This window comes from Moschus berezovskii, chromosome 6, assembly GCF_049115385.1.
Source record: "Moschus berezovskii isolate FMDL1 chromosome 6, NW_MosBer_1.0, whole genome shotgun sequence".
Classification (NCBI taxonomy): domain Eukaryota; kingdom Metazoa; phylum Chordata; class Mammalia; order Artiodactyla; family Moschidae; genus Moschus; species Moschus berezovskii.
The window spans coordinates 79,366,782-79,394,478 of record NC_142465.1 but is presented as its reverse complement, the minus strand read 5'-3'; the positions used below and the strand labels follow the sequence as shown (position 1 = coordinate 79,394,478).

Sequence of the window (27,697 nt, the reverse complement as noted above, 5' to 3'; positions counted from 1 at the left end):
GGGGCCCACTCTGCTGTGTCCCACATCTCTCATATTCCATGAGTGGGGAGAGAATTTGGCATCATGCAGCCCTCCTCGATGGGGATAAAATGGAAGCAGTGACAGACTTCATTATCTTGGGCTCCAAATCACTGTAGATGGTGACTGCAGCCATGAAATTAAAAGACATTTGCTTCTTGGAAGAAAAGTTATAGTCAACCTCTACAGTGTATTAAAAAGCAGAGACTCACTTTGCCGACAAAGCGCCATATAGTCAAAGCTGTGATTGTTGCAGTAGTCATGTATGAACATGACAGTTGGACCATAAAGAAGGCTGAAAGCTGAAGAATTGATGCTTTTGAACTGCGGTGTTGTAGACGACTCTTGAGAGTTCCTTGGAGTGCAAGGAGATCCAACCAGTCCATCCTGAAGGAAATCAGTCCTGAATATTCATTGGAAGGACTGATGCTGAAAGTGAAACTCCAATACTTTGGCCACCTGATGCGAGGAGCTGACTCATTTGAAAAGACCCTGATGCTGGGAAAGATTGAAGGCGGCAGGATAAGGGGAGGACAGAGGATGAGCTGGTTCGATGGCATCGCCGACTCAATGGACATGAGTTTGAGTGAACTCCGCGAGTTGATGATAGATAGGGAGGCCTGGCAAGATGCATTCCGTGGGGTCGCAAAGAGTCAGACATGACTGAACGACTGAACTGAACTGAAGCACTTATAAAAAATTTAAAAAGGATAATATGTGCAGAGATACGCAGATAATTGAATCACTTTGCTGTACACCTGAAACTAATACAATATTGTAAATCAACTCTACTTTAATAAAACACGGAAACAAACAAGTCACTACCTACTGAGTTCACAGGTGAGTTGATGCTGGCGAAGTAGGGCTAGAGCCCATCACCAGGGGGAAACCCTTCTTGCTGGAATGTCAAAGCCTGGGGAGGGCGATAGAGGAGCCCCTGCTACTTGTGCTGGGTCTCTACAATCCTAACTCTTTTTCTTTCTCCCACTTTCAAAGCTCGCCTATTCCTGGCCTCTCATGGCTAGTCTCCCTGTCTCTCCCTTATTCTGCCCTCAGCGTCTTCTTCAGTCCAAAATAAGCGGTTTCTCCCCTTGATCCTGCCCATGTCCCTGGTCCCTGCGTTGCTCTAGGGGTGGCCCAGTCGGGCCCTTTTGCAGACACTCATAGATCCAGGTGAGCTCCTCCAACTTCATCTCCAGCTCCTGGGCTTTCTGCCTCATGTTCTCAGCCGATGCTGTCTTTGCCCCCTCCTGCAAGTGCTGTGCATCTTTCACCAGGGAGTACACGTCCAGTGCCATGAATAAACCTGACACCACTCCACTCCCGATGCGGGCTGTTCTAGTCGCTGCCAGAGCTGTGCCTCGGAAATGTCTTCTCACCTGTTGGGCACTTTGGACAGAGACTTGCCCGTTGGTTATGTAGCGCTGAGCAGTGGCTACTAATTGAGGGTTGCCTCTCGCCACCCTGATGGCACGAATATGCCTCCCAAAGTCTTTAACTTTGTAGAGATGCCCTTTATAGGGTTTTATTTCGGCTGTGTCAAGGCGACTGGCCTGGGTTTCTGCTGATGACGTGTTTACACTTTCCACCACCATGGTGGACAAACCTGTTACAGCAGCGGCTGCTCCCAGCCCTATTCCAGTGGCTGAGAGTCCCAGACTGAGGCCTGCTGTAAAGGGAGCCAGAACCAGGCCAAGGATGCCCAGGGCACCAGACACAACGCCGGTGGAGGAGGCTACCACATTGGAGATGGTGCAGTCCCTGTGCACCTTGTCAACGCTGTCTGCGAGCTCACGGAGCTTTTTTATGTTCTCCTCCAGCTCCTGTTTTACCCGAGGAAACTCCTTCAAAAACCTCTCCTTTTCCTGCTGGCATTTTTGGAGGCTGTCTTGGTCCTCCCTGGCCAAGACTGTTTGCAGCTTGCTCAGATATTCTCGTAGTGCATATTCCTCTTCCCTGTAACAGTGAACAGTAAAGCCTTAGAAAGACAGTTTGCTTGCCTATGAAACAGGCTCAACAAGCTCTATCCTGCATAAACCACAGAGATTTTATTGTAAATCACAAGAATTTTACTAATGTAAAAACTTTTCCAACCTTAAACGCTCATTTGGATATTGTTAGTGCTCCATGGACTTTTCCAATCATGGAATAAATGAGCAAAGGTCACCTTAGGATACCTTTAACTTCAGAGAGAGATTTGATAAAGATACCTTAAATTCAGACCAATACCATCACTTCCAGAGTGTATGTGAAATGGGAACTTCACAGATAAAGAGAAGTGGGATTAGAGCAGAAAACCCTTCATTCAAGGACCTTAGTGTATAGTGAGGAGTCCACTTGTTGCTTGCTCTTGACTATTAGGATGTGGTCCCTAGGCCCCAAGAATATTCTGGCTGATAAGAATGTCCTCATCTGCCTAGGGCTATGGCCACTGCACAGTCTGACAAGTTGACACGTGATGGGACTCTGGGTCACGTGGTATCAGTTCTGACCTCTGGAAGAGCATTAGTCCGACCTTGGGAGGGGCTGGAGATGACAGGTCAGTCGTGTCCGACTCTGTGTGACCCCATAGACGGAAGCCCACCAGGCTCCCCCATCCCTGGGATTCTCCAGGCAAGAACACTGGAGTGGGTTGCCATTTCCTTCTCCAATATGTGAAAGTGAAAAGTGAAAGTGAAGTCGCTCAGTCGTGTCCGACCCTTAGCGACCCCACGGACTGCAGCCTACCAGGCTCCTCCATACATGGGATTCTCCAGGCAAGAGTACTGGAGTGGCTTGCCATTGCCTTCTCTGGACAGGTCAGGGTAATTTGTTGTTAAATAGGGTGAGCGTCCCTGGCGGGCAGTGCTCCATGTGTACTGCCCCACTGAATCCAGGACAGTAATGCATCCTGGACAATGGAACAATGGAAGCTTCCTATGTGAAACCTGCCCAGACTCGGCTCCGTGGCTGATGGGAAACTGCATCCTTCCCTGTAATAAACCACAACTGGGATCCTGAAGCTTTAAGAGTCTGTGCATCCTGCTATGGAGTTCTAGAATCTGAGGGTGGTTGTGGGATCCCCCAAATTGGCCCATGATGGGAAATGTAAGGACAGTCCCAGGACTTTGCCCTCATACTTTTCAGACTGGCTAACTGTGCGCCTAGAATTTTATTTTATTTTTTATCAAAACTCAGCTAGAAGGACCCTTAATGATCATTTTGCCTGGCATCTGCTCTCATCCAAGCCTGATACCCTTGGCCTTCTCAGCAGAAGGACACTGGGTCTGTCCACTGCCCATATTGACTGAGAAGCAGGAGATGTGCTGTGAGCCCTGTTCCCCGTGGCCCCTCCAGCCCACCTCACTGACTCCTGACCCAGCACCCAGCACCCCTGACCTCTCGGGGTCACATGTTAATTTGTGACAGCTTCATGAGCCTGCACCCCAAGGCTGTGTGCAACTTTATGGAACCTCTAAAGATCCAAGAGACTTGAGGAAACACCCATCTGAATGGCTGAGCCTGAAGAGATTGGCACTTGCACATTTGGTGGAGGAAGTGTTTTCCTCTTTGGTGGGGATGCGTGAGGCTCCTCAGAATCCCTCAAATGACAGACAATTGCAGTCACTTGCGATGACCCTAGAGGGCTCACTGAGCCACACGGCCTTCCCACTGTCAGGGCGGCTCCACGTAGACTAGAAGACGGTCCCAGATGAGTGAGAAGCCAGGTCCCAGGCAGGGTATGGAGGATATGGTTACACAGGGTCCTCTAGCAGAGCTTGAGGGGATCCCACCAGAAAGGGAAGGAATGTCCCCTCTCCTACTCCTGGGACCTCTGTTAGAGAAACAGCCCCTTCAGTTCTGTGTCCTTGGTCCTACCCTCTTCATTCTAGTCCTGGCCCTGCAGCCCAAGCCTGCCTACTAGTCCTCCAACCTGGACCCTCTGCTCCACCCTGACCCCTGGGTCTGACCCTGGTCTAGGCCTCTCTGGGCCTTTGGATGAGATGGTTGCACTTGGTTCCCTACCTCTGACTCTGCAGTTCACTCTGAGGCCATCACCACAATCCATCAGATCGAATTGCTATTCCCACTGGACACATAACACATAACAAATCTGACACTCAAAGTCTTAAACCCACAGTCCCAGAGTTGGGCAGGGCTAGATCCAGGATCCCACCAGGTCTACCGGTTCCCCTCCAGCCTCTCTGCCTTATTGGCTAGCAGGAATCTGCAGTGTTGGTATAGTTCCTAAGATGGGGAATGAAAGAGTTCTAGTTGGAATTCCCAGGAACACAAAATGATGTTCGGGTCAGGATTTTCTGACTTGAGCCAAAGGAAATCCTTCTTGGTTTTCATCTCCAGGAAGAAGGTCCCTGATTCTTTCCTACAAGTTTATTTTAAAATTAACATTGTTTGAGCACCTACTCTGTGTCAGCAATAGTGAAAAGCACTTGCTTCATGATCAGAGTGCTCACAATAACACTGAACACATGATGAAGCAGAGAGTAGCTCAGTAACTTGTCCAAGGTCATATAACCTGCCCTTCCTTGCCGGTTTCATCTCTTCTCAACCCAACGTCATTCAATGCCAACAAATAACACGGAGGAAACATTCCACATAGGATCTTGAGGAGGAACATCCTCGACCCCACCCATAGGATGTGCCTGGAGGAAAACAGCATGGGAGAATCTTCCTGGGGCATGTTGGTGACATTCCTGGTGACCTGCATGGTTACCTGGACAAATCGGCCTCAGTCACAAAATTCTCCCAGGCTTTGTCTTCAGTGAGCAGGAACTGCAGGTGTTCCCATCTCACATTCTCCTGGACATACTCAGTGACATCCTCAAAAAAGCTTTGGCTTTCTAGACAGACAAATAAAAATTGAAGATTCGAATAAACTGTGGTGTGATGTAAATGGTATCGAGTATGAATGTTTAAAGTTCCCCTTTCTGAGTAGCACTCATCTGCATGCTGTTGATGGATTTACCTGGGGTCGAAGATGGACTGTATGCACCAGCCCCAATTCATAAGTTAACGCCCAGACCCTCCCACTCTGCAATGACTGCATTAGAGGATAGGGGCTTTAAGGCCGTAATTGGGTGAAGTGAGGCCTTGAGTGTGGGGCCTTAATTCAGTGATATCAGTGTCCTTATCAAATGAAGAGACGTCAGATCTCTTCCTCTGTCTTTCTTCCCTGAAGTGTTAAGTGTTCTTAGGTTTTCTTTTTCTCATGCATCACTAAGAGAGAAATGAACTCAGGGCTCTCATGGAGGGAACCCACAGCACTAGATCAGGGTTTGATTGATTAGGGTGGGTGTGGGTGGAGGAAATAACGAGCACCTGGGCATCTGCCTGGGCGTTTGAGAACAATAGAGCTAGCACCTGCCTGAGGCAGTCACCTGGTAATCAGGTGTTTCTATATGGGAGCCCTGGGCAGGTGCCCTAGCACAGCATGGGGGAGGGGATTCCAGAGAAGGGGAGAGGTTTCTACTTGGAACTAACACATTCCAGGGAGAGAGGACAGCACCACACTAGGCAGGACCTACTATGTGGTAGGCCCTGGTCCAGGCCACGGATACACATGTTTGATCCTCATCACAACATAGGGAAATATTCTTCTCATTTTACAGGTTAGGCCAGGTAAGGTGCTCCAGATCTGGGAGGCAGGTGTGGGAGGCAGCATAGCTAGATTGGGGTTCAGTTTAGAATCCGCTGACCCTCACAGAGCAGCTGGGTGGGCCACAGGGCGAGAAGTGGAGGAAACTACCTCTGTGTTCACACCCCAGGGTCTGGGAGCAGAATGAGGCTTGGACCAAGGGCGAGGGCAGCAGAAGCTCCAGGGGACCTCGTCTCCCTGTCCCGCCTGGCCTTGGGGACTTCCTCTGTTGTGCCCACCCCACTCCATGGGCTGTCCTGGCCTCTCTTCTGAGTCATTAACTGGGATTTACGAGGCACGGGGAGGAAGTTATCATCTTGGCTATGGCTCCCTGAGAAGAGGACCAGGACAGAGTCTATGGGGACAGACCGCCAAGTGTTCGGGGACTCCCCATTGCCTCTCTGGGGGATGCTTATCACGCAATTCTTGGTTCTTGATTACTCGGTAGGTTAATTTGGCCTTGAGGCACCACCCTCGATTCTGGCTCACAAGTAGGAACCTGCCATAGACGAGGTGGCTGACTACCTGAGTGGTTACTGGGATCTTCTGAGCTCATGGTGGCAGCAGCAAGGTCTCAGAGATCTCACCCGCCTGTGTCAGGCTGGAAGAAGGTGTCGTTTCACCCTTGGGGAAGAGAAAACAGATTGTGGGCTTGATCATGGGTGAGCAGTGGCTGTAGGGAGCAAGGAGGAGTGAGCTCCTGGGAGGTTTCCCCTGGGCCGGCCACCAGTGCCACCGTGGACTTAACCCAGCGTGGTTCTCTGTCCCCTGGGCTCTGCAGATCACTGGTTAAGGAAAGTTACTCATCCTCCCACCGTCCTCCCCAGTCAGAGTCCTGCTCTCCTGTTGGGGCACAAGGAGAGGATAATCAGAGAGGAGACAGCCATCTGTGAAGTTATAGGAGCAATGAAACCAGAGACAGAAGAACAGGTAGGAAGGGAATATTCTGGAAACTACATGAGACTGGGAACGCTTGTGTTACTAATTGGTTATAGGTGTTATGACTCACTGTCTATGATGTGCAGGCTTCTGAAACTCACGTACACTTAGGTCAGTCCAAGTTTTCACATTCCTGTGGAGCCCGGCCTTGAACCCAAGTCTTTCTGATCCAAATCCAGGTTTTTTATGACTATGCTCTACTTGATTTAATGTACAAAAATGTCTATTTGTGGATGTATGTTAATTGGAAAATGACTCTTTTTATTGCAAAATGATGTCATGCACCCTATGCTCGAGTCTCTGCCTTGATAAAGTCCCTGCTGCTGTAGTTCCCACAGCCCACATCTTCCTCGCTTCTGCTATAGCCTTCAGCCCACAAACCTTTTTTCTGGAGTCCCGCCAGCCCCACTCCAGTCCCTGCAGCCCTGCCCTGGTCAGCGGAGGACCGGAATGGTGTCATTTTGCTATCCACTCCTGATGGTTGGACTTCAGGCTGTTTTTAATTCTTTATGTAAATAATAGTGCAAAGAACACTCTTCTTGTATAAAACTTTGCCTACATTTAAGATTCTTTTGTTAAGCTATTTCTAGAAGTAGAATGACTGGATCCAAGTGTATCAGCACCTAACATTTTTTCATACTTAAGCTACTTTGTGATGCAAAGAAATTGTACAAATTTACATTGACACATATCATATGTGATGCTGATCATCCTTTGTCTCGTCTCTGTTCTTGTTTTAATAGAAGATCTTTATAGAGAGAGAACTTCTTTTGGTTCCGGCTGTGACTATCTTGTGTTGGGAGATGAGAAAAGAGAGCATGTTAATTACACTTAGGCAGTATTTTAAGAAGGTAAAAGAGTACTTATTTAAGTATTCTTCCTGAGACCTGACTGAAATGATAGTAGAGGTCCTTATAGTTCCAGTAACAGCTACTCGTGAGAGTGGTTTGTATTTTTGATTTTGCTCTGCACTGGTAGTTACTCTAAGACTTTATAAATTATAATTTATAATCTATATTGTTCTGATAACCAGGAGGTATGTACCACTGTATCCCCATTTACAGCTAAGGAAGCTGAAGCATAGATGTTCTGTAATTTGTCCAAGGAAACAGCAACCCACTCCAGTACTCTTGCCTAGAAAATCCCATGGACAGAGGAGCTTGGTGCAGGCTACTGTCCATGGGGTCGCAAACAGTTGGGCATGTATGAGGGACCTCACTTTCACTTTCCCTTAGAGTTTCCCCCAAACTCCCTAACCTGAGCCCCGATCCCAGAATCTTTCTATCACCTTCACTCTGCAATGCTCAGGGTTCCCCTCAAGAGTAGTAACCATCAGCTTGGTTACTAGGGAGTATACCTGGTGACGGAGGCTGTGGGCACTGACTTTGTGGATGGGAGAGAATTGACACAGACAAGCCCGTCTCCAGGCACGTGGGGTGGAGAGCTGGCTGGTCCCTGCCTCCTTCTCTGCCTCGAAGCTGCAGGAGCCCAGGAGCCAGGGCAGCCAATTGAAATTGGGAACACAAGGACCAACAGCCAAGGCAGAGAGAGGAGGAGGGTGAGGCAGAAAGGGCTGGTCCTGATGACGCCAAACACTTGAAAATGCATCATGCCCCATGGCTTATTCTTCCATCCGGCCCTGCCGTTCTTGCCCTGGTTCTGACCCTTGTCTGGGGCCTCAGCTGGCTGTGGATGCTGGACAGTGCTTCCGCTGCTGGATTACTACTTGGGGTGTCCTCCTCTGTTAGCCTCTGATTGGTCACTGCCCGAAAAGCCTATCAGTGGGAGAGAGGAGAACCCTGAAAAGACTGTGCCCTCCCAACTATATGGCCAGATGCAGTGGCCTCCCCTCCATGTGGGCAGAGATCCTCACCAAACATCTCCCTCTTGTGGCTGCAAGTTATCCACCTTGGACAGGAAGGAGGGCTTAGGGCAGGATCAAGTGCAGAGACCTCAGCCCATCACCAGGCCTCCTGATGCTCCTACTCCTGTCTTCCTCACCCTCCTTGCTTCTCAGGGCCTGGTCGAGGGGCCTGGAGGACTCCTAGCTCCCTGGAGTCTGATTCCCCCCAGCTTCCAGGCCTTCGCTCAGGTTGCTGCTCCCCCTGCAATGCCCTTCCGCACCTGCCTCACCAGGTGAAATGTTACCTGTAATTAGAGTTCCCACTCCACAGCCTCCTTCCCCTGCTGTCTCCCCCAGTTCCTGTTCAGTCTCTCCTGGAATCTTGCACTTTCCTGGTTGCGGGTTTGTTTGTGTGGGGTTTCTGCAGCTCCCAGCACTGGGCAGGTGCCATGTCTCTTCTCTGCTGCTTCTCCTGCTCCTGGGTCTCCAGGGCTCCCTTCACCCTCCTGGGAACAGCCTGGCTAAAATACAAGGTGTGGGACCCGTTCCTGGGACATGAAACCACCAACTTCTTGAAGACACAGCACCACACCTCTTTTACCTGCAGTTGGGTAATTCCATTAGTTTTCCTTGTCTGTCTTGAAAGATGCTCTTTCTGACAGAGGGTGCCATCAGATTTCTGAGTGTTTCCATTTATGGGCGTCCCTTGCTTTCCAAAAGATCACCCTCTGCCAGTAAACTGTGAAGTGAGGCCTACATCCTTTTCACACTACGCCATCTTGGTTTAGGAAAGCTGGAGTAGGAACACTGTACTTTCAGGTGGCAGGAAACACCTGTATTTCCTCATGTCTCCTTACTCCAGCCATGATATTTTTACAGGAGGAGAAAGAGGAAGAGAGAATTGTGGAAAGACATGGGCTCCTGCTCAAATCTGAATAATGCCTTACTGCTCTGGAGGCTCCTTTAAAGGCAGAAAATAAACAGTGTATTCCTTTTTGATTGCAGTAGGTACCTGTTTGTTAAGTAAATCCTGCTTTAAGGAGATAAAGCAGCAGACATGCAGGAAGGAAGGTAGGTAGGGAGTCTGGGAAAGCAGAGAGGAGGAGGAGAAAAAAACAAGGAGGGAGAAGGTCGAAGGCGGAAGGAGAAGAAAGAAGAAGCTCTAATCAATTAATGAAACCTAAAGGGATCTAAAGGTAAACCAGAATGAAAAAAAATCTACAACATTCTGGAAGAAATGAAAACATTATGCAAAACACACTGGAAAAATTCTGCTCACTTGAGGAAAACTCTCACCAAGACACAAATCCCAGAAACCACTGGACCTCTTAAAAATTAGAAATTGCTAAGGACAACGTAAACCAAATCAAAATGCAAGAGATCTGGAGACAATGTCTGCAATACTTAGAGTAAAAAAACGGTGACTATGCCCAACACACAGAGAAGCTACAAACCCATATGAGCAGACTGAAACCAGCTTTCAAAACTGGGTAAGAGAACTGAACAACACTCCCTGGGGAGGTGGCTTGTCCAGGGCCACACACCTCTCCATGGGCAGGGTAGAGGCCAAACAGGCCTTCTGACACTGGTATGTAAGTAGGGAATGTGATTTTTTAAAATTTTATTTCAACTGATCAAATTGTACGCCCTGTTTTTCTTTTTTTCTTTTTCCTTTCTTAGCTGCACTGCCCACTATGTGGGATCTTAATTCCCCAACCAGGGACTGAACCCACAACCCTTCAGTGGACACAGGTTGTCTTAACCACTGGACCACCAAGGAAGGCCCAGGAATATGGTTTCAATAACTCCAAGGTTCCTAAGTTTATCTCTGCCTGCCTAAACACATAGATCTAGGCCTATACCCCTCCTGTTGCACTAACGTGTCTACAGTGTGACTGTTTATCTTAATATTGCAAAACCAGGATCATAACACTGACATGGTGTAGCAAGCCCTTCTCACTTCCTCCATCTGGACCATCTTCCCCACATGTGATCAACCATACGGGCAGCCCCGAGCTGAGGACCCAGAGAGCACAGGAAGGCAATGCCCTGCATTTCCCAACTTGGTCTCCTGCCCCTCCCCTCAGGCCTCAGTTTCCCTCTGAGCAGGCACTCAGAGACAGGGTGCTGATGAACCTGGATTCCTTGTATCTCAAAAGGAACCTTTTCCCCACCCTGGGGGCAGCCTCAAGGTGGCCAGGCCATAGAAGAAGAGGCTTTGATTCTCCTATCCCCTACCCATCTGCTTTCTCCAGATTTCCCAAAGGCCTGAGCACCCCCAACACCCACCTTCCTTCTGGGGTCACCGCTCACACCTCAGGAGTCCACATCCTGAGCTGAGCCCAGTGTCAACCTGAGCAAGTGTCGACCTCCCTCTGCACCGTTTAGGGGCCTCAGGGGTGGGAGGAAGCCATCAGGCACACCTGCCCCTGCTTAATCTGCCCCGCTGGCCATGACCTCATCTCTCTGAGCTCTATTTCCAGCTTCTGTTTCCTTCTTCTGTCAACTAATGACAATCATCTTTTCTCAGACAGCTGTCCTGAGGATGGGGAGATGGGCAGGGTCCTACCCCTCCTGCTTACCCAGGAGTCTTCCTCAGGCTGAGTGTGAACAAGATCCAGTTGTTCTCAGCTCTGCAGATGCAGCCACCAGCTGTGCAATAAACCACACACACCCTCTGGGCCCAGACATACCTGGAGAAGCAAAAGGGAAAGTGAACATCCTTACATCTGGGTTGCTCAGATTAAACAAACACCCGGCCCACCAGGCCCCACCCTGAGCTAATTCCATCCTCCCTGTTGACTCCCTTAGATACGCAAGTCCAGTCCTGTCCTGTGGAGTCCTTCATGGCCGAATATACTGTGCCTTGGGCTCTGTGAAGGAAGACCCGCCACCAACAGACTGTGAGCCCCTTTGCCAACAGTGCTCTGTCTACTCCACGGCCTTCTTCCTCGCCCCTCCACCCTCTCCATCCACCCTCACTCACCAGCCTGCCTGCCTTATTCACCTTCGCACTGCCAGCACTTTGCACAGTCCCCGAAGATACCAGCTGCTCACTGCATACTGGTCATACTCCTGCTGCTGAGGGGCACACTCATGCGGGTTCCAGAGAACACTCCTCCCTCAGATCCTTCTTCCAGAAACACCTGCTCCTACCACGTGGCAAAGTTATGCTCATCTTTCAAAGCCCAGTCCTGGCATCACTTCATCTGAGAAATCCCCAGAAGTCCCCTGCTCCGCTCCCATGGTACCTGGGAGGGGACCCTAAGTCCACCGCTTAACCATTTTGTGCATGTTACCCACAACCCTTATAGTCTCAGTTCTGTTCAGTTCAGTCACTCAGTTGTCTGTCCAACTCTTTGCAGTCCCATGGATTGCAGCACACCAGGCTTTCCTGTCTATCATCAACTCCTGGAGCTTGCTCAAACTCATGTCCATTGAGTTGGTGATGTCTAGGTCCCTGTAGTCTTGTCCATGAGGGCAACAATGACACCAGTGACTTTGGTCCCAGTGGCCCAGGCTGGGTGATCAAGGCCATTTGGATGGATGCAGAGTTCACAGGAAGGGCTGAGAACACACTGCTCTTTTCTACCTCAACTTATTTCCACTTGACAATAGGTCTGTTTTGGAGGACTTTTACAGGAAGTCCAGAGTCTTAACTCAGGAGAGTCTACAAGAGAGGGCCAACCCTGTTTCTCTGCCCATGATGACTCCTTTCTGGGGAACCTAAAAGGAAATAGGGTTGGTTCTCTGAAGAGAGCATCATTAAGGTGCTCACTTCCTCTCCCACTGTCATCTAGCAACTGACTCAGAGGTGAGGGCAGGACAGGGGGTGGGACAGCAGAGGGAGTCCTCAAGGCCAGGAGGGGCTGGGAAGGTGGCCTCCCAGCATCCCTGGAGCTTCTCCTGCCTCTCCCTTCGTCTCAGCCTCCTCCTGCTCCCAGGCGCTGGGGCGTCACCACAGAGGCTGTTTCCTCCAGCTCTTGCCCTGCTGTCCACCAACTGCTCTGTGAGGGTCAGCGGACCCTGGACTAAACCCCAGTCTGGCCTTTACACATCCCACCTGTGTGACCTGGAGCTCCTTAACTGACCTCACCTGTGAAATGGAAATGATGTTTCCCTATGTGCTCATGCGGGTGAAATATCATGTGTGTCCATGTCCTGGGCCAGTGCCTGCCGCACAGTAGGTCCTGCCTAGTGTGCCGCTGTCCCCTCTACCTGGAATGTGTTAGTTTCAGGTGGAAATCTCTTTCTCTAGAATCCCCCCACCATGCTGTGTTAGGGCATCTTCCCAGTGCTCCCAAATATAAACACCTGCTTACCAGGTGTGACTGCCTCAGGCAGATGCTGGTCCTATTGATCTCCAGCACCCCTGCAGATACCCAGGTGCTCAAATGTTCCCCCCCCACCTCCCCCCCAATCAATCAATACAGAGTTAATTCTGTGGGTTCCCTCCAGGCAAGTTCTAGTTTCCTTTCTCCCTTAGTGATGCAGGAAAAAGAGAAAAATTTAGAAGCCCTCCTGCTGAGGGGGTAGAGGGAGAGAGAAAGAAATCTGATGTGTCTTCTAATAAGGGCACCAATCTTATTGGATTAGGACTCTGCATTTATGGTCTCATTTTACCTGGTTTCTACCTTAAAGGCCCTATCTCCTAATACAGTCATTGCAGGGGGAAGGATGGGTCAGGATTTCAATTTATGAATTAGGGGCAGGGGAACAGTCTACCTGTAACCCCAGGTGAATCCATTAATAGTACCCCAGCTGACTTTTGCTCAGGAAGGTGAACTTGAACCACTTTACGTGTGTTCTTGTTTGCTCAGTCACTCAGTTGTGTCCAGGCTCCCCTTGCCATGGGATCCTCCAGTCAAGAATACTGGAGTGGGCTGCCAGTTCCTCCTCCAGGGGATACTCCTGATCCAGGGGTGGAACCTGCGACTCATATGTGTCCCGAATTGCAGGCAGATTTTTTACTGCTGAGCCACTTTAAACTCATTACCATTTATGTTCCACCATAATTTCTTCTAATCTGTTTTCTTTTTTTTCTGTGTAGAGAGCCAAAACTTTATTGACGATATCAGTGAGTATTTCCCAGAGAGAGTAAACATGGAAGAACTGCAGTTCCTGCTCACTGAAGCCAATGCCTAGGAGAGTTTTGAGGCTGAGGCCAAATTGTCCAGGTGAACCACACAAGTGTGCCAGGAATTTTATCCAGATCCTCTTGGGACGATCTCCCCAGGCTAGCTTCCTCCTGGCAGACACACCTCCTCCAGGCAGGATCCTAAGGTTGGGATTGAGGTTGTTCCTTCTCAATATCCCATCAGGAATGTTTCCTCCATGTCATTTGCTGGCAGTGAGTGTCCTCAGGTTGAGAAAAGTTGAAACCCGTAAGGAAGGGGCAGGTTACGTGATCTTGGACAAGTTACTGAACTACTTTTGGCCTTAGTTTCTTCACAATTTTATTGAGGAGAATACTGAGATCATGCATGCAAAGTGCTTCACAAGATGGCTGACACAGAGTAGGTGCTCATTTAAAGCTAACTTAAAAAAAACTTATTATGAAGAGATGGGATCAAAGTTCTTTTCCCTAGAGATAAGAACCAAGCTGGACCTCCTTTGGGATAGGTCAGAAAATCCTGACACAAACATCACTTTGTGTTCCAAGACCTTTTGGAACTAACACCCAAAAAAGATGTCCTTTTCATTATAGGGGACTGGAATGCAAAAGTAGGAAGTCAAGAAACACCCGGAGTAACAGGCAAATTTGGCCTTGGAGTAGAGAATGAAGCAGGGCAAAGGCTAATAGAGTTTTGCCAAGAGAACGCACTGGTCATAGCAAAATCCCTATTCCAACAACACAAGAGAAGACTCTACACATGGACATCACCAGATGGTCAACACCGAAATCAGATTGATTATATTCTTTGCAGCCAAAGATGGAGAAGCTCTAAACAGTTAGCAAAAACAAGACGGAGCTGACTGTGGCTCAGATCATGAACTCCTTATTGCCAAATTCAGACTTAAATTGACGAAAGTAGGGAAAACCACTAGACCATTCAGGTATGACCTAAATCAAATCCCTTATGATTATACAGTGGAAGTGAGAAATAGATTTAAGGGACTAGATCTGATAGAGTGCCTGATGAACTATGGACGGAGGTTTGTGGTGTTGTACAGGAGACAGGGATCAAGACAATCCCCAAGAAAAAGAAATACAAAAAAGCAAAATAGCTGTCTGAGGAGGCCTTACAAGTAGCTGTGAAAAGAAGAGAAGTGAAAAGCAAAGGAGAAAAGGAAAGATATAAGTATCTGAATGCAGAGTTCCAAAGAATAGCAAGGAGAGATAAGAAAGCCTTCCTCAGTGATCAATGCAAAAAAATAGAGGAAAACAATAGAATGGGAAAAACTAGAGATCTCTTCTTGAAAATTAGAGATACCAAGGGAATATTTCATGCAAAGATGGGCTTGATAAAGGACAGAAATGGTATGGACCTAACAGAAGCAGAAGATATTAAGAAGAGGTGGTAGGAATACACAGAGGAACTGCACAAAATAGATCTTCATGATCAAGATAATCACGATGGTGTGATCACTCACCTAGAGCCAGACATCCTGGAATGTGAAGTCAAGTGGGCCTTAGGAAGCATCACTACAAACAAAGCTAGTAGAGGTGATGGAATTCCAGTTGAGCTATTTCAAATCCTGAAAGATGATGCTGTGAAAGTACTGCACTCAGTATGTCAGCAAATTTGGAAAACTCAGCAGTGGCCACAGGACTGGAAAAGGTCAGTTTTCATTCCAATCCCAAAGAAAGGCAACGCCAAAGAATGCTCAAACTACCACACAATTGCACTCATCTCACACACTACTTGAGTAATGCTCAAAGTTCTCCAAGCCAGGCTTCAACAATACGTGAACCGTGAACTTCCAGATGTTCAAGTTGGTTTTAGAAAAGGCAGAGGAACCAGAGATCAAATTGCCAACATCTGCTGGATCATCCAAAAAGAAAGAGAGTTCCAGAAAAACATCTATTTCTGCTTTATTGACTATGCCAAAGCTTTTGACTTTGTGGATCACAATAAACTGTGGAAAATTCTGAAAGAGATGGGAATACCAGACCCCCTGACCTGCCTCTTGAGAAACCTATATGCAGGTCAGGAAGCAACAGTTAGAACTGGACATGGAACAACAGACTGGTTCCAAAGAGGAAAAGGAGTACGTCCAGGCTGTATTTTGTCACCCTGCTTATTTAACTTATATACAGAGTACATCATGAGGAATGCTGGGCTGGAAGAAGCAGAAGCTGGAATCAAGATGGCCAGGAGAAATATCAATAACCTCAGATATGGAGATGACACAACCCTTATATCAGAAAGTGAAGAAGAACTAAAGATCCTCTTGATGAAAGTGAAAGAGGAGAGTGAAAAAGTTGGCTTAAAGCTCAACATTCAGAAAACTAAGATCATGGCATCCGGTCCCATCACTTCATGGGAAATAGATGGGAAACAGTGGAAACAGTGGCTGACTTTACTTTTTTGGGCTCCAAAATCACTGCAGATGCTGATTGCAGCCATGAAAGTAAAAAACGCTACTCCTTGGAAGGAAAGTTATGACCAACCTAGACAGCATATTAAAAAGCAGAGACATTACTTTGTCAACAAAGGTCCATCTAGTCAAGGCTATGGTTTTTCCAGTAGTCATGTATGGATGTGAGAGTTGGACTGTCAAGAAAGCTGAGCATCGAAGAACTGATGCTTTTGAACTATGGTTTTGGAAAAGACTCTTGAGAGTCCCTTAGACTGCAGGGAGATCCAACCAGCCCATCCTAAAGAAGATCAGTCCTGGGTGTTCATCGGAAGGACTGATGCTGAAGTTGAAACTCCAATACTTTGACCACCTGATGTGAAGAGCTGACTCATTTGAAAAGACCCTGATGCTGGGAACGATTGAGGGCAGGAGGAGAAGGGGATGACAGAGAATGAGATGGTTGGATGGCATTGCCGACTCAGTGGACATGAGTTTGAGTGAACTCCAGGAGTTGGTGATGGACAGGGAGCCCTGGCGTGCTGCGGTTCATGGGGTCTCACAGAGTTGGATATGACTGAGCAACTGAACTGAACTGAACTAAAGATGTTACTTGGTTACTAGAAGGTGCATAAACAGAAAATACTGAAAAATTACTTTCCTTGTTGACATCTAAAATAGGAGAATATATCTAGAAAATAACACATAGTGCATTTTGATCATTATCCTTACCTTACCTACTAATTTACACGTATTTGTTCAGGTGCTATAACGAAGCAATCAAAGAGAACTGTATTTTGTTTTTGTGAGACAAAATATTGGTGCTACGCTTGGGTCTCGGGACTATTTCCAACACTGTGTCCATTCCCCAAATTGTGGCAGGACCACACCGCATTTCATTAGGAAGCAGCCAGAGCGGTCACTGCTTTATTACCTCAAAATCTGGGGAGAGGTGAGAAGAGAATGGAAACTAAAAATGAGTTCCTCTGGCAGGTTTATAATTAACTTCTATTTCTAAAATTTTGTTCCATTTCCATTTCCACTTCCATTCCTGTTCCTCCTCATAATTGAGTATTCAAAAAGGGGGCACGGGACAGAGGGATGTGACCTAGCAGAACCCAAGGAGACCTTCCCGGGACAGAACTCTCCTCCACCCTATGTCCTCTGCCTACCTTATTTACATAAAAACATGTCAGCATCCTAGGCCTCCCCCAAGTTCCAAAGAATAAACTAATTCAGAGAGGTGAGAAAATGTAGAAACAAACAAAACAAGAGAGTTAGCAAGACAAAATAATAATTGTTTAGCCATTAAACAAATTCAAGAACTTTTATTTCCTTCTCAAGAGCTATGGATAATATTCTCAATCATGTCATTTGAGCTGTGTTGCAGATACCAAAAGCACCACCAAGTGGAAGAAGCTTACTGCATGTTAACTGCAAGGATGTGGACCCCAGACCAGTTGAAACCAGAAGCTTGATGATGCTGATCCTGGTTACCTCATCACTTACTCGTCAAAAGAATATCCATGAGCTGATCTCACACTCACAATGGTCTCCCTTACCCTGTTTCTGAAAACCTTTTTTTGGAAGGTATTCAGGAATTTGGGCCCTTTAAGCACTAGCTACCAGGATTCCTGTGGAAAATTCTTAAAGAGATGGGAATACCAGACCACCTCAACTGCTTCCTAAGAAATCTGTATGCAGGTCAAGAAGCAACAGTCCGAACTGGACATGGAACGGACTGATTCCAAATTGGGAAAGGAATACGTCAAGGCTGTATATTGTCACCCTGCTTATTTAACTTATATGCAGAGTACATCATGAGAAATGCCGAGCTGGATGAAGCACAAGCTGGAATCAAGATTGCCAGGAAAAATATCAATAACCTCAGATATGCAGATGACACCACCCTTATGGCAGAAAGAGAAGAAGAACTAGAGAGCCTCTTGATGAAAGTGAAAGAGGAGAGTTAAAAAGCTAGCTTAAAACTCAACATTCAAAACACTAAGATCATGGCACCCAGTCCAGTCTATTTGCCATCACTTCATGGCAAATAGATGGGGAAACAATGGAAACAGTGACAGAGTTTATTTTCTTGGGCTCCAAAATCACTGTAGATGGTGACTGCAGCCATGAAATTAAAATGAGCTTGCTCCTTGGAAGAAAAGCTATGACAAACCTAGATAGCACATGAAAAGCAGACATGTTACTCTGGTGACAATGGTCCATCTAGTCAAAGCTATGGTTTTTCCAGTGGTCATATATGGATGTGAGAGTTGGACCACAAAGAAAGCTGAGCTCCAAAGAATTGATACTTTCAAACTGTGGTGCTGGAGAAGACTCTTGAGAATCCCTTAGAAGGAGATCAAACTGCTGCTGCTGCTGCTAAGTCACTTTGGTCGTGTCCGACTCTGTGTGACCCCATAGACGGAAGCCCACCAGGCTCCCCCGTCCCTGGGATTCTCCAGGCAAGAACACAGGAGTGGGTTGCCATTTCCTTCTCCAATGTGTGAAAGTGAAAAGTGAAGTCGCTCAGTCGTGTCCGACCCTTAGCGACCCCATGGACTGCAGCCTACCAGGCTCCTCCATCCATGGGATTTTCTAGGCAAGGAGATCGAACTAGCCAATCTTAAAGGAAATCAGTCCTGGAAATTCATAGGAAGGACTAATGCCGAAGCTGAAGCTCCAATACTTTGGCCACCTAATGAGAAGAACTGACTCATTTGAAAAGACCCTGATGCTGGGAAAGATTGAAGGCAGGAGGAGAAGGTGATGACAGAGGATGAGATGGTTGGATGGCATCACCGACTCCACGGACATGAGTTTGAGCAAGCTCTGGGAGTTGGTGATGGACGGGGAAGCCTGGCGTGCTGCAGTCCATGGGGTCACAATGGGTCAGACATGACTGAGCTATTGAACTGAACTGAACTGACAGGACTCCTTGCTTGGTGCCCCGCAATAAATGTTGCCGTTTCTTTTACCACAACCCAGTGTCAGTAGGTTGGCTTGAAGGTGCATGGCTGAGAGGACCCAAATTTGGCTTGGAAACACTCCATCTGAGTTGTCTTCCCCACACAGGACCTCCCATCACTCAAAATCACATCCTAAGCAGAGGACCCAGAAAGTGTAGAAAGGCAAAGCCCTGCATCTCCCTGCTTGGTCTCGTGTCCCTCTTCAGAGATAGGGTGTGTGAATAAACCGCTATTCCTTGCATCTCAGAAGAAACCCTTTTCCCCCACATCAGTGTCAGCACAGCACCCTGAGGGTAGCTTCAAGGTGGCCACGGGAAGAGATGGTGTGACTCCCTCATCCTCCTCCACCCCCTCTGCTTTCTCCAAATTCCTAAAGGGCTGAGCACCCTAAATATACACCTTCCTTCTGGGGTCAGGGCTTATGTCTCAGGAATCCAATCTTGAGCTGAGCCCACCTGAGCAGGTGCCGCCCTCCCTCTGCTCTGTTTAGGAGCCCCAAGGCAGGAGGAAGCCCTCAGACACACCTGCCTCCACATCCAAGCTCTGCCCCTGCTTAACTTGCTGCCTCGGGCCATGGCCTCACCTCTCTGAGCTTCCATTTCCTTCTGTCAATTAGTGTCAATCATCCTTTTCTCAGACATTCATCCTGAGGATGGGGAGATGGGTGGGGCTCCTACGCTGCCTGCTTACCCAGGAATCTTCCTCTGGCTGAGTGTGATCAAGATCCAGTTGTTCTCAGCTCTGCAGATGCAGCCGCCTTCTGTGTGTCTCTGCAATAAACCACGCACACTGGGCCCAGATATACCCAGAGAAGAATAGGGGGAAGTAAACGCCCTCACATCTAAATCATTCATATCAAACAAACATCCTGCCCACCAGTCCCCACCCTGGCCTAATCCCGCCCTCCTGCTGGTCCACTGTGAGAAACAAGCCTAGCCCTGACATGTCAGATCCTTCCTGGCTCAGCACATCCTGTCTTGGGCTCCATGAACAAAAACCTGTCACCAACACACTGTGAGGTCCTTGGCAAATCACTCCCCTACCCCATGAGCCCCTTTCCAGGCCCCTTTGCCCTCTGCTCTCATCCTTACTCAGCACCTGCCTGCCTCGTTCACCTTCGTGCCACCAGCAGATGGCACAGCCCCCAAACATACCAGCTGCTCATTTTGTACTGGTCATACTGCTGCTGCTGAGTGCCACATCCATGCCAGTTCTAGACATTTGCTCATAGAGGTCTTTCTGCCAGAAACACCTGGCCCTACCAGCTGAAAAGTCAAGCTCATCCTGTAAAGCCCAAATCTGGTATCACCTCCTCTGAGAAGCCCTCCAGGACCCTCCCATGCATAGAACACCATTCCATGCTCTGCTCCCATGGTACCTGGGAGAGGGACCTAAGTCCACCTCTCAGCCACTGTGTCCATTTTTTGATCAGATATCTCTAGGCTTGTCCCTTATATCAGGGTCATCAGAACCAGTACCTTCAGGTCCCTGTGACTCACCCGAGGCTCGAATCCTTGGTGGTTAATGTCGTTTGGTTCAATGTAGAAGCTTGTGGGAGAGGCCGACAGCATGCTGTTCTTTTCGACCTTGGTTTATTTTCCCTTGATAACAGATCTCACAGAAAACCCTGAAACAGAAAGTCAGTCCTGTGTGCTGCCTGGTTCCCAAGCAAAAACCACCATAAACAAAGGGTTGAGTGTGTGTCAGGGTCTGAGTTGGCACTGTACGCACATTTCCTATTTAAGTCTCACATCAGCTCTAGGAACTGTTGGCTTCATGTTGCAGTTAAAGAAACTGGGTTGAAAATGTCCATACCTTATAAATCATGCAGTTGAACTGCCATTACTTTTCTTCTTTGCCTCATAAAAAGGGGCTGGGGTGGGCCTGGACCACCAGAGGTCAATCTGACCTTTCATCAGGGCTGCTTCATTCCAGGACGTGACCCTGGGGCATTGTGGCTCCCTCCCGTAATGCAGGCCAGGAACCTGATCTGATTTTGCAGATAAGACAGCCGACAGGAAGGGAGTTGAGAGAGGAGCCAAGATTCAAACCAAATTTGACATTGGACATTTAACGATTTGCCAACAAATGTTCATATAGTCAAAGCTATGGTTTTTCCAGCATTTATGTATGGATATGAGAGATGACAGAGAAGGAAATGGCAGCCCACTCCAGTGTTCTTGCCTGGAGAATCCCAGGGACGGCGGAGCCTGGTCAGCTGCCATCTATGGGGTCGCACAGAGTTGGGCGCGACTGAAGCAACTTAGCAGCAGCAGCCACAGCATGAGAGATGAGGCTGAGTGCCGAAGAATCAATGCTTCCAAACTGTGGTGCTAGAGAGTCCCTTGGACAGCAAGGAAATCAAATCAGTCAATCCCAAAGGAAATCAATCCTGAATATTCACTCCAGTGAACTGATGCTGAAGTTGAAGCTCCAATACTTTGGCCACCTGATGTGAAGAGCCGACTCATTGGAAAAGATCCTGATGCTGGGATCATTGAAGATTGAAGGCAAAAGGAAAAGGTTGGAGTAGAGGATGAGATGGTTCAATAACATCACTGATTCAATGGACATGAACTTGAGCAAACTCCAGGAAATAGCGAAGGACAGGGAATCCTGGTGTGCTGCAGTTCATGGGGTTGCAAAGAGTTGGACACCACTGAAGGACTGAACAACAACCTTTCACCTGGTGAGGTGGGTGGAGAAATGCAATGCAGGGGAGGGGCAGCCTGAGCAAAGACCTAAAGACTGTGGATAGTGACTGCAGCCGTGAAATTAAAAGATGCTTTGTGGCGGTCACCGCAATGATCTGAAGGGGGTCTTTGGCAATCATGTGGGAGCACGAAACTATGGGGAAGAGGAGGGCTGACTGTGACCCTAGTGGGAGCAGCTGCCCGTCAGAACTCTTGCCCAAGGGTTCCAGGCTGAGACCCAGTCTTTGCTTTGCTAAAAAGAGATTGCTGTGGTGACTTTGGAGCCCAAGAATATAAAGCAAGAAGTCCTCCAGGCCTCTGGATCAGGCCTGAGAAAGCAGGAGGGTGAGGAAGACAGGAGTTGGAGCATCAGGAGGGCCTGGGCCTGGGCGTGGCGTTTGCAAGTGTTAAATGTCCAGTGTCAGATTTGGTTTGAATCTTGTCTTTTTTTTTTCCTGTAAACTCCTTTCTTCCTAATTTTTCTCCCTAGTTAAAAAAAGATTTTGGATCCTAATTTAAGACAGGTAATTGAGTAATTGATTTGGACTAGAGGTTTGAAGCTGAAAGGCACTCTACTAGGTTTTAAAGATACTGCAAATAAGCTTTACCTAGAGAGAGGAAGCAGATTCAAGTTCAGCAGATCCCAAAACAAGAGGGGTGAGGAGTAGTGGGTGGGGGTGGAGCAGGAGCCCCGAAAGCCACTCCAGACGTTTGGGACATGTGCCAGGGAGCACCAGCCACTTCTGTCCTCCTGGCAGTCAGGAGACCAAGGGAATTCTTGTCTGCTGTCACTGTTGTGCTAAGATACAGTCTTAAAAAATAACATCTAGCCACTGTGGAAAACAGTGTGATGGTGCCTTAAAAAATTAAATTTAGTTTCAGCCTATGATCCAGCAATTTCAGCAAAAGAACTGAAAAAAGACTCTGGAAGAGATATTTGTACACTCCTGTTCATAGCAGCATTATTCACAATGACCAAAAGGGAGAAGCAACCGAAGGGTCCATCAGGGGATGAATAGATAAGAAAAAAAGCCATAAATACATACAATGGGAAGATCCTTGGGAGAAAAAGCCTTCCCCGTCCAGTATTCTGGCCTGGAGAATTCCATGGACTGTATAGTCCGTGGGGTCACAAAGAGTCGGACAACAATGGGTGACTTTCACTTTCAAATACATACAATGGAATTTTAGTCACATTGAAAAAGAAGGAAATTCTGAATATGCTACAGCATGATGAAGTTTGAGGACATTACACTAAGTGAAATGAGACAGCCATAGAATGATAAGCACAGTATGAATCTGCTTATGTGAGGTCCCGGAGAGTAAGCAGGTCCAAAGAGAAAATTCGTGTGGCCACTTCCAGGAGTTGTGGGAGGGGGAAAGAGGGAGTTAATGTTTAATGGGGGCAGTGTTTCTGTTCTGCAAAATGTAATATGTTCTGTGGAGCGGTGGTGGGGCTGGTTGCTGAGCTGTATACTTTAAAATGGCTAAAATGGTAAATTTGGGGTTATGTATATTGTATCATAATCAAATTTTTAAAAAAATCCTTGAAAAACCCAACATTTGTGGAAAAATACAACAGCACCTCAACCCTTTACAATTTGCAAAACATTTTCGCACACATAACGATACATGGTACAACACCCAGTGGTGGAAGCATTTATTAGTCCTGAGTCACAAGAGAAAACTAAGGTTCAGACTTGACCCAAAGTGGGGAAGCTGGCTGAAATGAAGTGAGTGAAAGTCGCTCAGCTGTGCCCGACTCTTTGCAACCCCATGGACTATAGAGTCCACGGAATTCTCCAGGCCAGAAGACTGGAGTGGGTAGCATTTCCCTTCTCCAGGGGATCTTTCCAACCCAGGGATCAAACCCAGGTCTCCCTCATTATGGGCAGATTCTTTACCATCTGAGCCACCAGGGCAACCCAAGTATACTAGAGTGAGTAGCCTATCCATTCTCCAGCAGATCTTCCCGACCTAGGAATTGGACCGGGGTCTCCTGCATTGCAGGCAGATTCTTTACCAACTGAGCTATCGGGGAAGCTGACTGGTTTCTTTGAATCTCATTTTGGTATCTTTTCTGGACTATGCTATTTCCCCAGCAGAAGAGAAATTCTTAAATTTTCAGATATGCAAAAAATATTATTTTCTTCTGTAAATCTTCCCTTAGCTTGATCTGAGTCACAAACATTAAATACCACTAAACTTGTCCAATGTATCTGGCATACGAGGTGAGCCTGGTGGGCCGAGTCCCTAGTGGCCATAGGGAGCAGATATGCTCCCGGTCCATGGCGACCCACTGCAACTGGCACCAAGTGTCAGCTCACTCCTGGAACAGCCCCAACCTCGGGGGAAAGCTGCCTGAACTCTTCCCACAGTCTCTGCCCACAGAGACTCTGGGCTCCATTCTGCTGCGTCCATGTCTCCACCTTGTATGTGAGTGGGGAGAGAATTTGCCATCACGCAGTCCTCCTAGAATTCACTTCCCCCAGGTTTTTGCTGTGACTTGGTTTCCTTACTCATAGAAAGAGTGTGTAGCTTCTGGTGACAAATAGAGACAAGGCTTGGCATGCAGTAGAGCTCAGTCAACAAGAAACGCTACTTTCTGGGCTTCAGGTGTCTGCATTTCCTTCTTTTTCCTTTCAAAGCCCCATTGGATTGTCTGCTGTTCTCTTCATTCCCGTGCAAGGATGAGAAAGCAGACTTAGAGGATTCAGTCACTGAATCATTTGCGCCCAAAGTCACAAAGCTGGGCTTACCACCTCCCCTTCTTTTACCCACTAATTCTCACCCCCATCATTCAGCTCTTGAATCAGAGACATCTAAAAATTAGTAATTGCAGACTCAAAAGACAAAAAAGCACAGTTGCAAAAATACTCCAGACAGTAGTCATCAAGTCCATCTGTCAACTGCAGCTCCCCACCCTTGGGCCAGCCACAACCTCGGGGCTTTTGCTTGGCAGCAGAACTTGTCCTGCAAACATCAGCATCAGCAGCTCATGTCCTGCAAATGTCCATTTGGTCAAATACTGCACACTCAATGTTCCGTCCCCCAGAACTCAGAGTTCAGGCTGAAATAGATGCCCCTGAGCACAGACACACAGGGGTCAGAGGGCAAATGTGCAGCTACACCCACCCCCTGCCCCGTCTTGTAGTCCCTGACCCCACAGGAGCTGCTGGGACTCAAGGACGCCTCCTCCCTGGAGCATGGGGTCCTCTGGACACAGCCGGGTCTGGGTGTCGTCCCTGAAAGAGGGACAGTGGTGGGCAGGCGCTTTCTTGGTGGGAAATTCTAGCATAGTAACCCCTCCCACCCACTCACTTTATTTTTTTTCTTTTTAAAAATCTATTTAAATATGTAAAAAATGTTTTACAATGTTGTGTTGGTTTCTGCCATTCAAATCACCATAATTAAACATACATCGACTCCCCCCATCCTACCCCTCCAGGTCAACACAGAGCGCCAGACTGGGCTCACTGTGCTACCCAGCAACTTCCCACCAGCTATCCATCTTATGCCTGATAGAGTACATACGTTGACACTGTTGTCTCCATTCTTCCCAATCTCTCCCTCCTCCACTGTGTCCACAAGTCCATTCTTTACATCTGTGTGTCCATTCCTTCCTAGTAAGTCACTTCCTCAATACCATTATTTTTTTAGGTTTCATATGTATAAGCATTAATATATTTGTTTTTCTCTTTCTGACTTACTTCACTGTGTATAACAGGTCCTAGGTTCACCTACCTTACTAGAACTAACTCAAATTCACTCTTTTTATGGCTGAGTGATAGTCCATTGTATATATGGACCACATCTTGATCCATTCATCTGTCGATGGACATCAAAATTGCTTCAAGTCCTGGCTATTGTAAACAGTGCTGCTATGTACCTCAGGGTACATGTGCATTTTTCGACACAGTTTTCTCAGGGTATATGCCCAGTAGTGGGGCTGATGGGTCATTTGTTGTTGTTCAGTTGCTCAGCTGTGTCCGACTCTCTGCGACCCCATGGACTGCAGCATGCCAGGCCTCCCTGTCCATCTCTACGTCCTGGAGTTTGCTCAAACCCATGTCCACTGACTCCAAGATGTCATCCAACCATCTCATCCTCTGCTGCACCCTTCTCCTTCTCCCTTTCCCAGTGTTAGGGTCTTTTCCAATGTGTTGGCCCATCAAGTGGCCAAAGTATTGGAACTTTAGCTTCAGCATCAGTCTTTTCAATGAGTATTCAAGGTTGATTTCCTTTAGGATTGACTGGTTTGATTTCCTTCCAGTCCAAGGGATTCTCAAGAGTCTTCTTCAGCACCACAGTTCAAAAGCATCAATTCTTTGGCACTCAGCCTTCATTATGGTTAAACTCTCACATCCATACGTGACTAGTGGAAAAACCATGGTTTTGAGTATACAGACCATTGTCGGCCAAGTGATGTCTCTGCTTTCTAATATGCTGTCTAAGTTTGTCATAGATTTTCTTATTCTTGAACTGTGGTGTTGGAGAAGACTCTTGAGAGTCCCTTGGACTGCAAGGAGATCCAATCAGTCCATTCTAAAGGAGATCAGTCCTGGGTGATCACTGGAAGGACTGATGCTGAAGCTGAAACTCCAATACTTTGGCCACCTCATGCGAAGAGTTGACTCACTGGAAAAGACTCTGATGCTGGGAAGGATAGGGGCCAGGAGGAGAAGGGAACAACAGAGAATGAGATGGCTGGATGGCATCACCGACTCGATGGAGGTGAGTTTGAGTGAACTCCGAGAGTTGGTGATGGACAGGGAGGCCTGGCGTGCTGTGATTCATGGGGTCACAGAGAGTCGGACACGACTGAGCAACTAAACTGAACAGAACTTCTTCCAAGGAGCAAGCTTCTTTTAATTTCATGGCTGTTCTCACCATATGCAGTGATTGTGGAGCCCAAGAAAATAAAGTCTGTCTCTATTTCTACTTTTTTCCCCATCTATTTGCTATGAAGTGATGGGATCAGATGCCATGATCTTAGTTTTCTGAATGTTGAGTTTTAAGCCAGCTTTTTCACTCTTCTTTTTTCACCTCATCAAGAGGCTCTTTAGTTCCTCTTCAATTTCTGCCATTAGGGTGGTATCATCTGTATAGTTCAGGTTATTGATATTTCTCCTCGGGGATCAAACCCACATCTCCTGCATTGGTATGCAGATTCTTCACTACTGAGCCACCTGCAAAGCCCACATGTATACATATACAGGTACATGTAAAACTGAATCACTTTACTGTACATGTGAAAGTAACAGAATATTGTAAATCAACAATACTTCAATTAGAAATAAAAGAAAGAACGAAGACACTGCCTAATTAATATGAACCTCCTGGGATCAAAGGTGAGCTGATGCTGGAGAAGGAGGGCCAGAGACCACCACCAGGGGAGACTCTTCTTGCTGGGACAGCAAACCCTGGGGAGGGCGATGGAGGAGCCTCAGATGCTTCTCCTGGATCCCAGCTATCGTTCCTTTTTGACTTGCTCCCATTTCAAACCCTTTCATATTCCAGGCCTCTTGTTGCTAGCTCCCTGCCTCTCTGTTCTGCCCCCAGTGTGTTCTTTAGTCCAAAATAAGTGGTATCTCCCCTCCTGTCACTCTCCTCCCTTAGTCCAGGCCCCAGGCTCCTTGCTTCTCTCTCCCATCTTCCACCTGCATGCTTTCCCCGCTGCTGTGCTCAGCTACAGAAATGCCAGATTCCTACCCCCAGCTCCATCAGTGTTGTCTCCCCTCCTTTCCCCTCTAACAAGGTGCTCTGAACCTACACCTCACATGTGTTCCGGGTCCCTGCGCTGTCCCGGGGTGGGGGTGTCAGACCCTACTGCAGGCTCTCATAGGTGCAGGTGAGCTCTTCCAAATTCTTCTCCAGGATCTGTGCCTGCTGCCTCGCCTTTCAACTGACTCTGTCTTTGCCCCCTCATGCAAGTGCTTTGCCTCTTTTACCAGGAAGGACACACCCATCAAATGGAAGACATCTACAGTGACTGCATGCACCACTGGGCTCCCTTGGACATTGCAACAGCTATGCTTCCAAAAGCTTTCCTGACTTTGCCAATTTGGACTGAGAC

General features: G+C 47.6%; 1 protein-coding gene across 6 annotated transcripts; it reads right to left on the bottom strand.

The window, feature by feature from the left end:
• Positions 1-867: 867 nt before the first annotated feature.
• On the bottom strand, positions 868-20,514 carry LOC129537169 (apolipoprotein L3-like). Of its 6 annotated transcripts, XM_088837179.1 has the most exons (7): positions 19,619-19,674; positions 11,443-11,587; positions 11,018-11,128; positions 8,741-8,956; positions 6,179-6,277; positions 4,733-4,859; positions 868-1,974 (listed from the first exon to the last, which is right to left on the bottom strand). In XM_088837179.1, the coding sequence occupies exons 5-7, from the start codon at positions 6,207-6,209 to the stop codon at positions 1,083-1,085; spliced, it is 1,050 nt and encodes a 349-aa protein (XP_088693305.1). In that variant the 5' UTR covers positions 6,210-6,277; positions 8,741-8,956; positions 11,018-11,128; positions 11,443-11,587; positions 19,619-19,674; the 3' UTR covers positions 868-1,082. The 6 variants fall into 6 exon arrangements, with proteins under 6 accessions (XP_088693305.1, XP_088693304.1, XP_088693306.1 ...); XM_088837178.1 differs by lacking the exon at positions 8,741-8,956; XM_088837180.1 differs by lacking the exons at positions 8,741-8,956; positions 11,443-11,587 and having other exon boundaries at positions 19,619-19,634.
• Between the last annotated feature and the right edge of the window lie 7,183 nt (positions 20,515-27,697).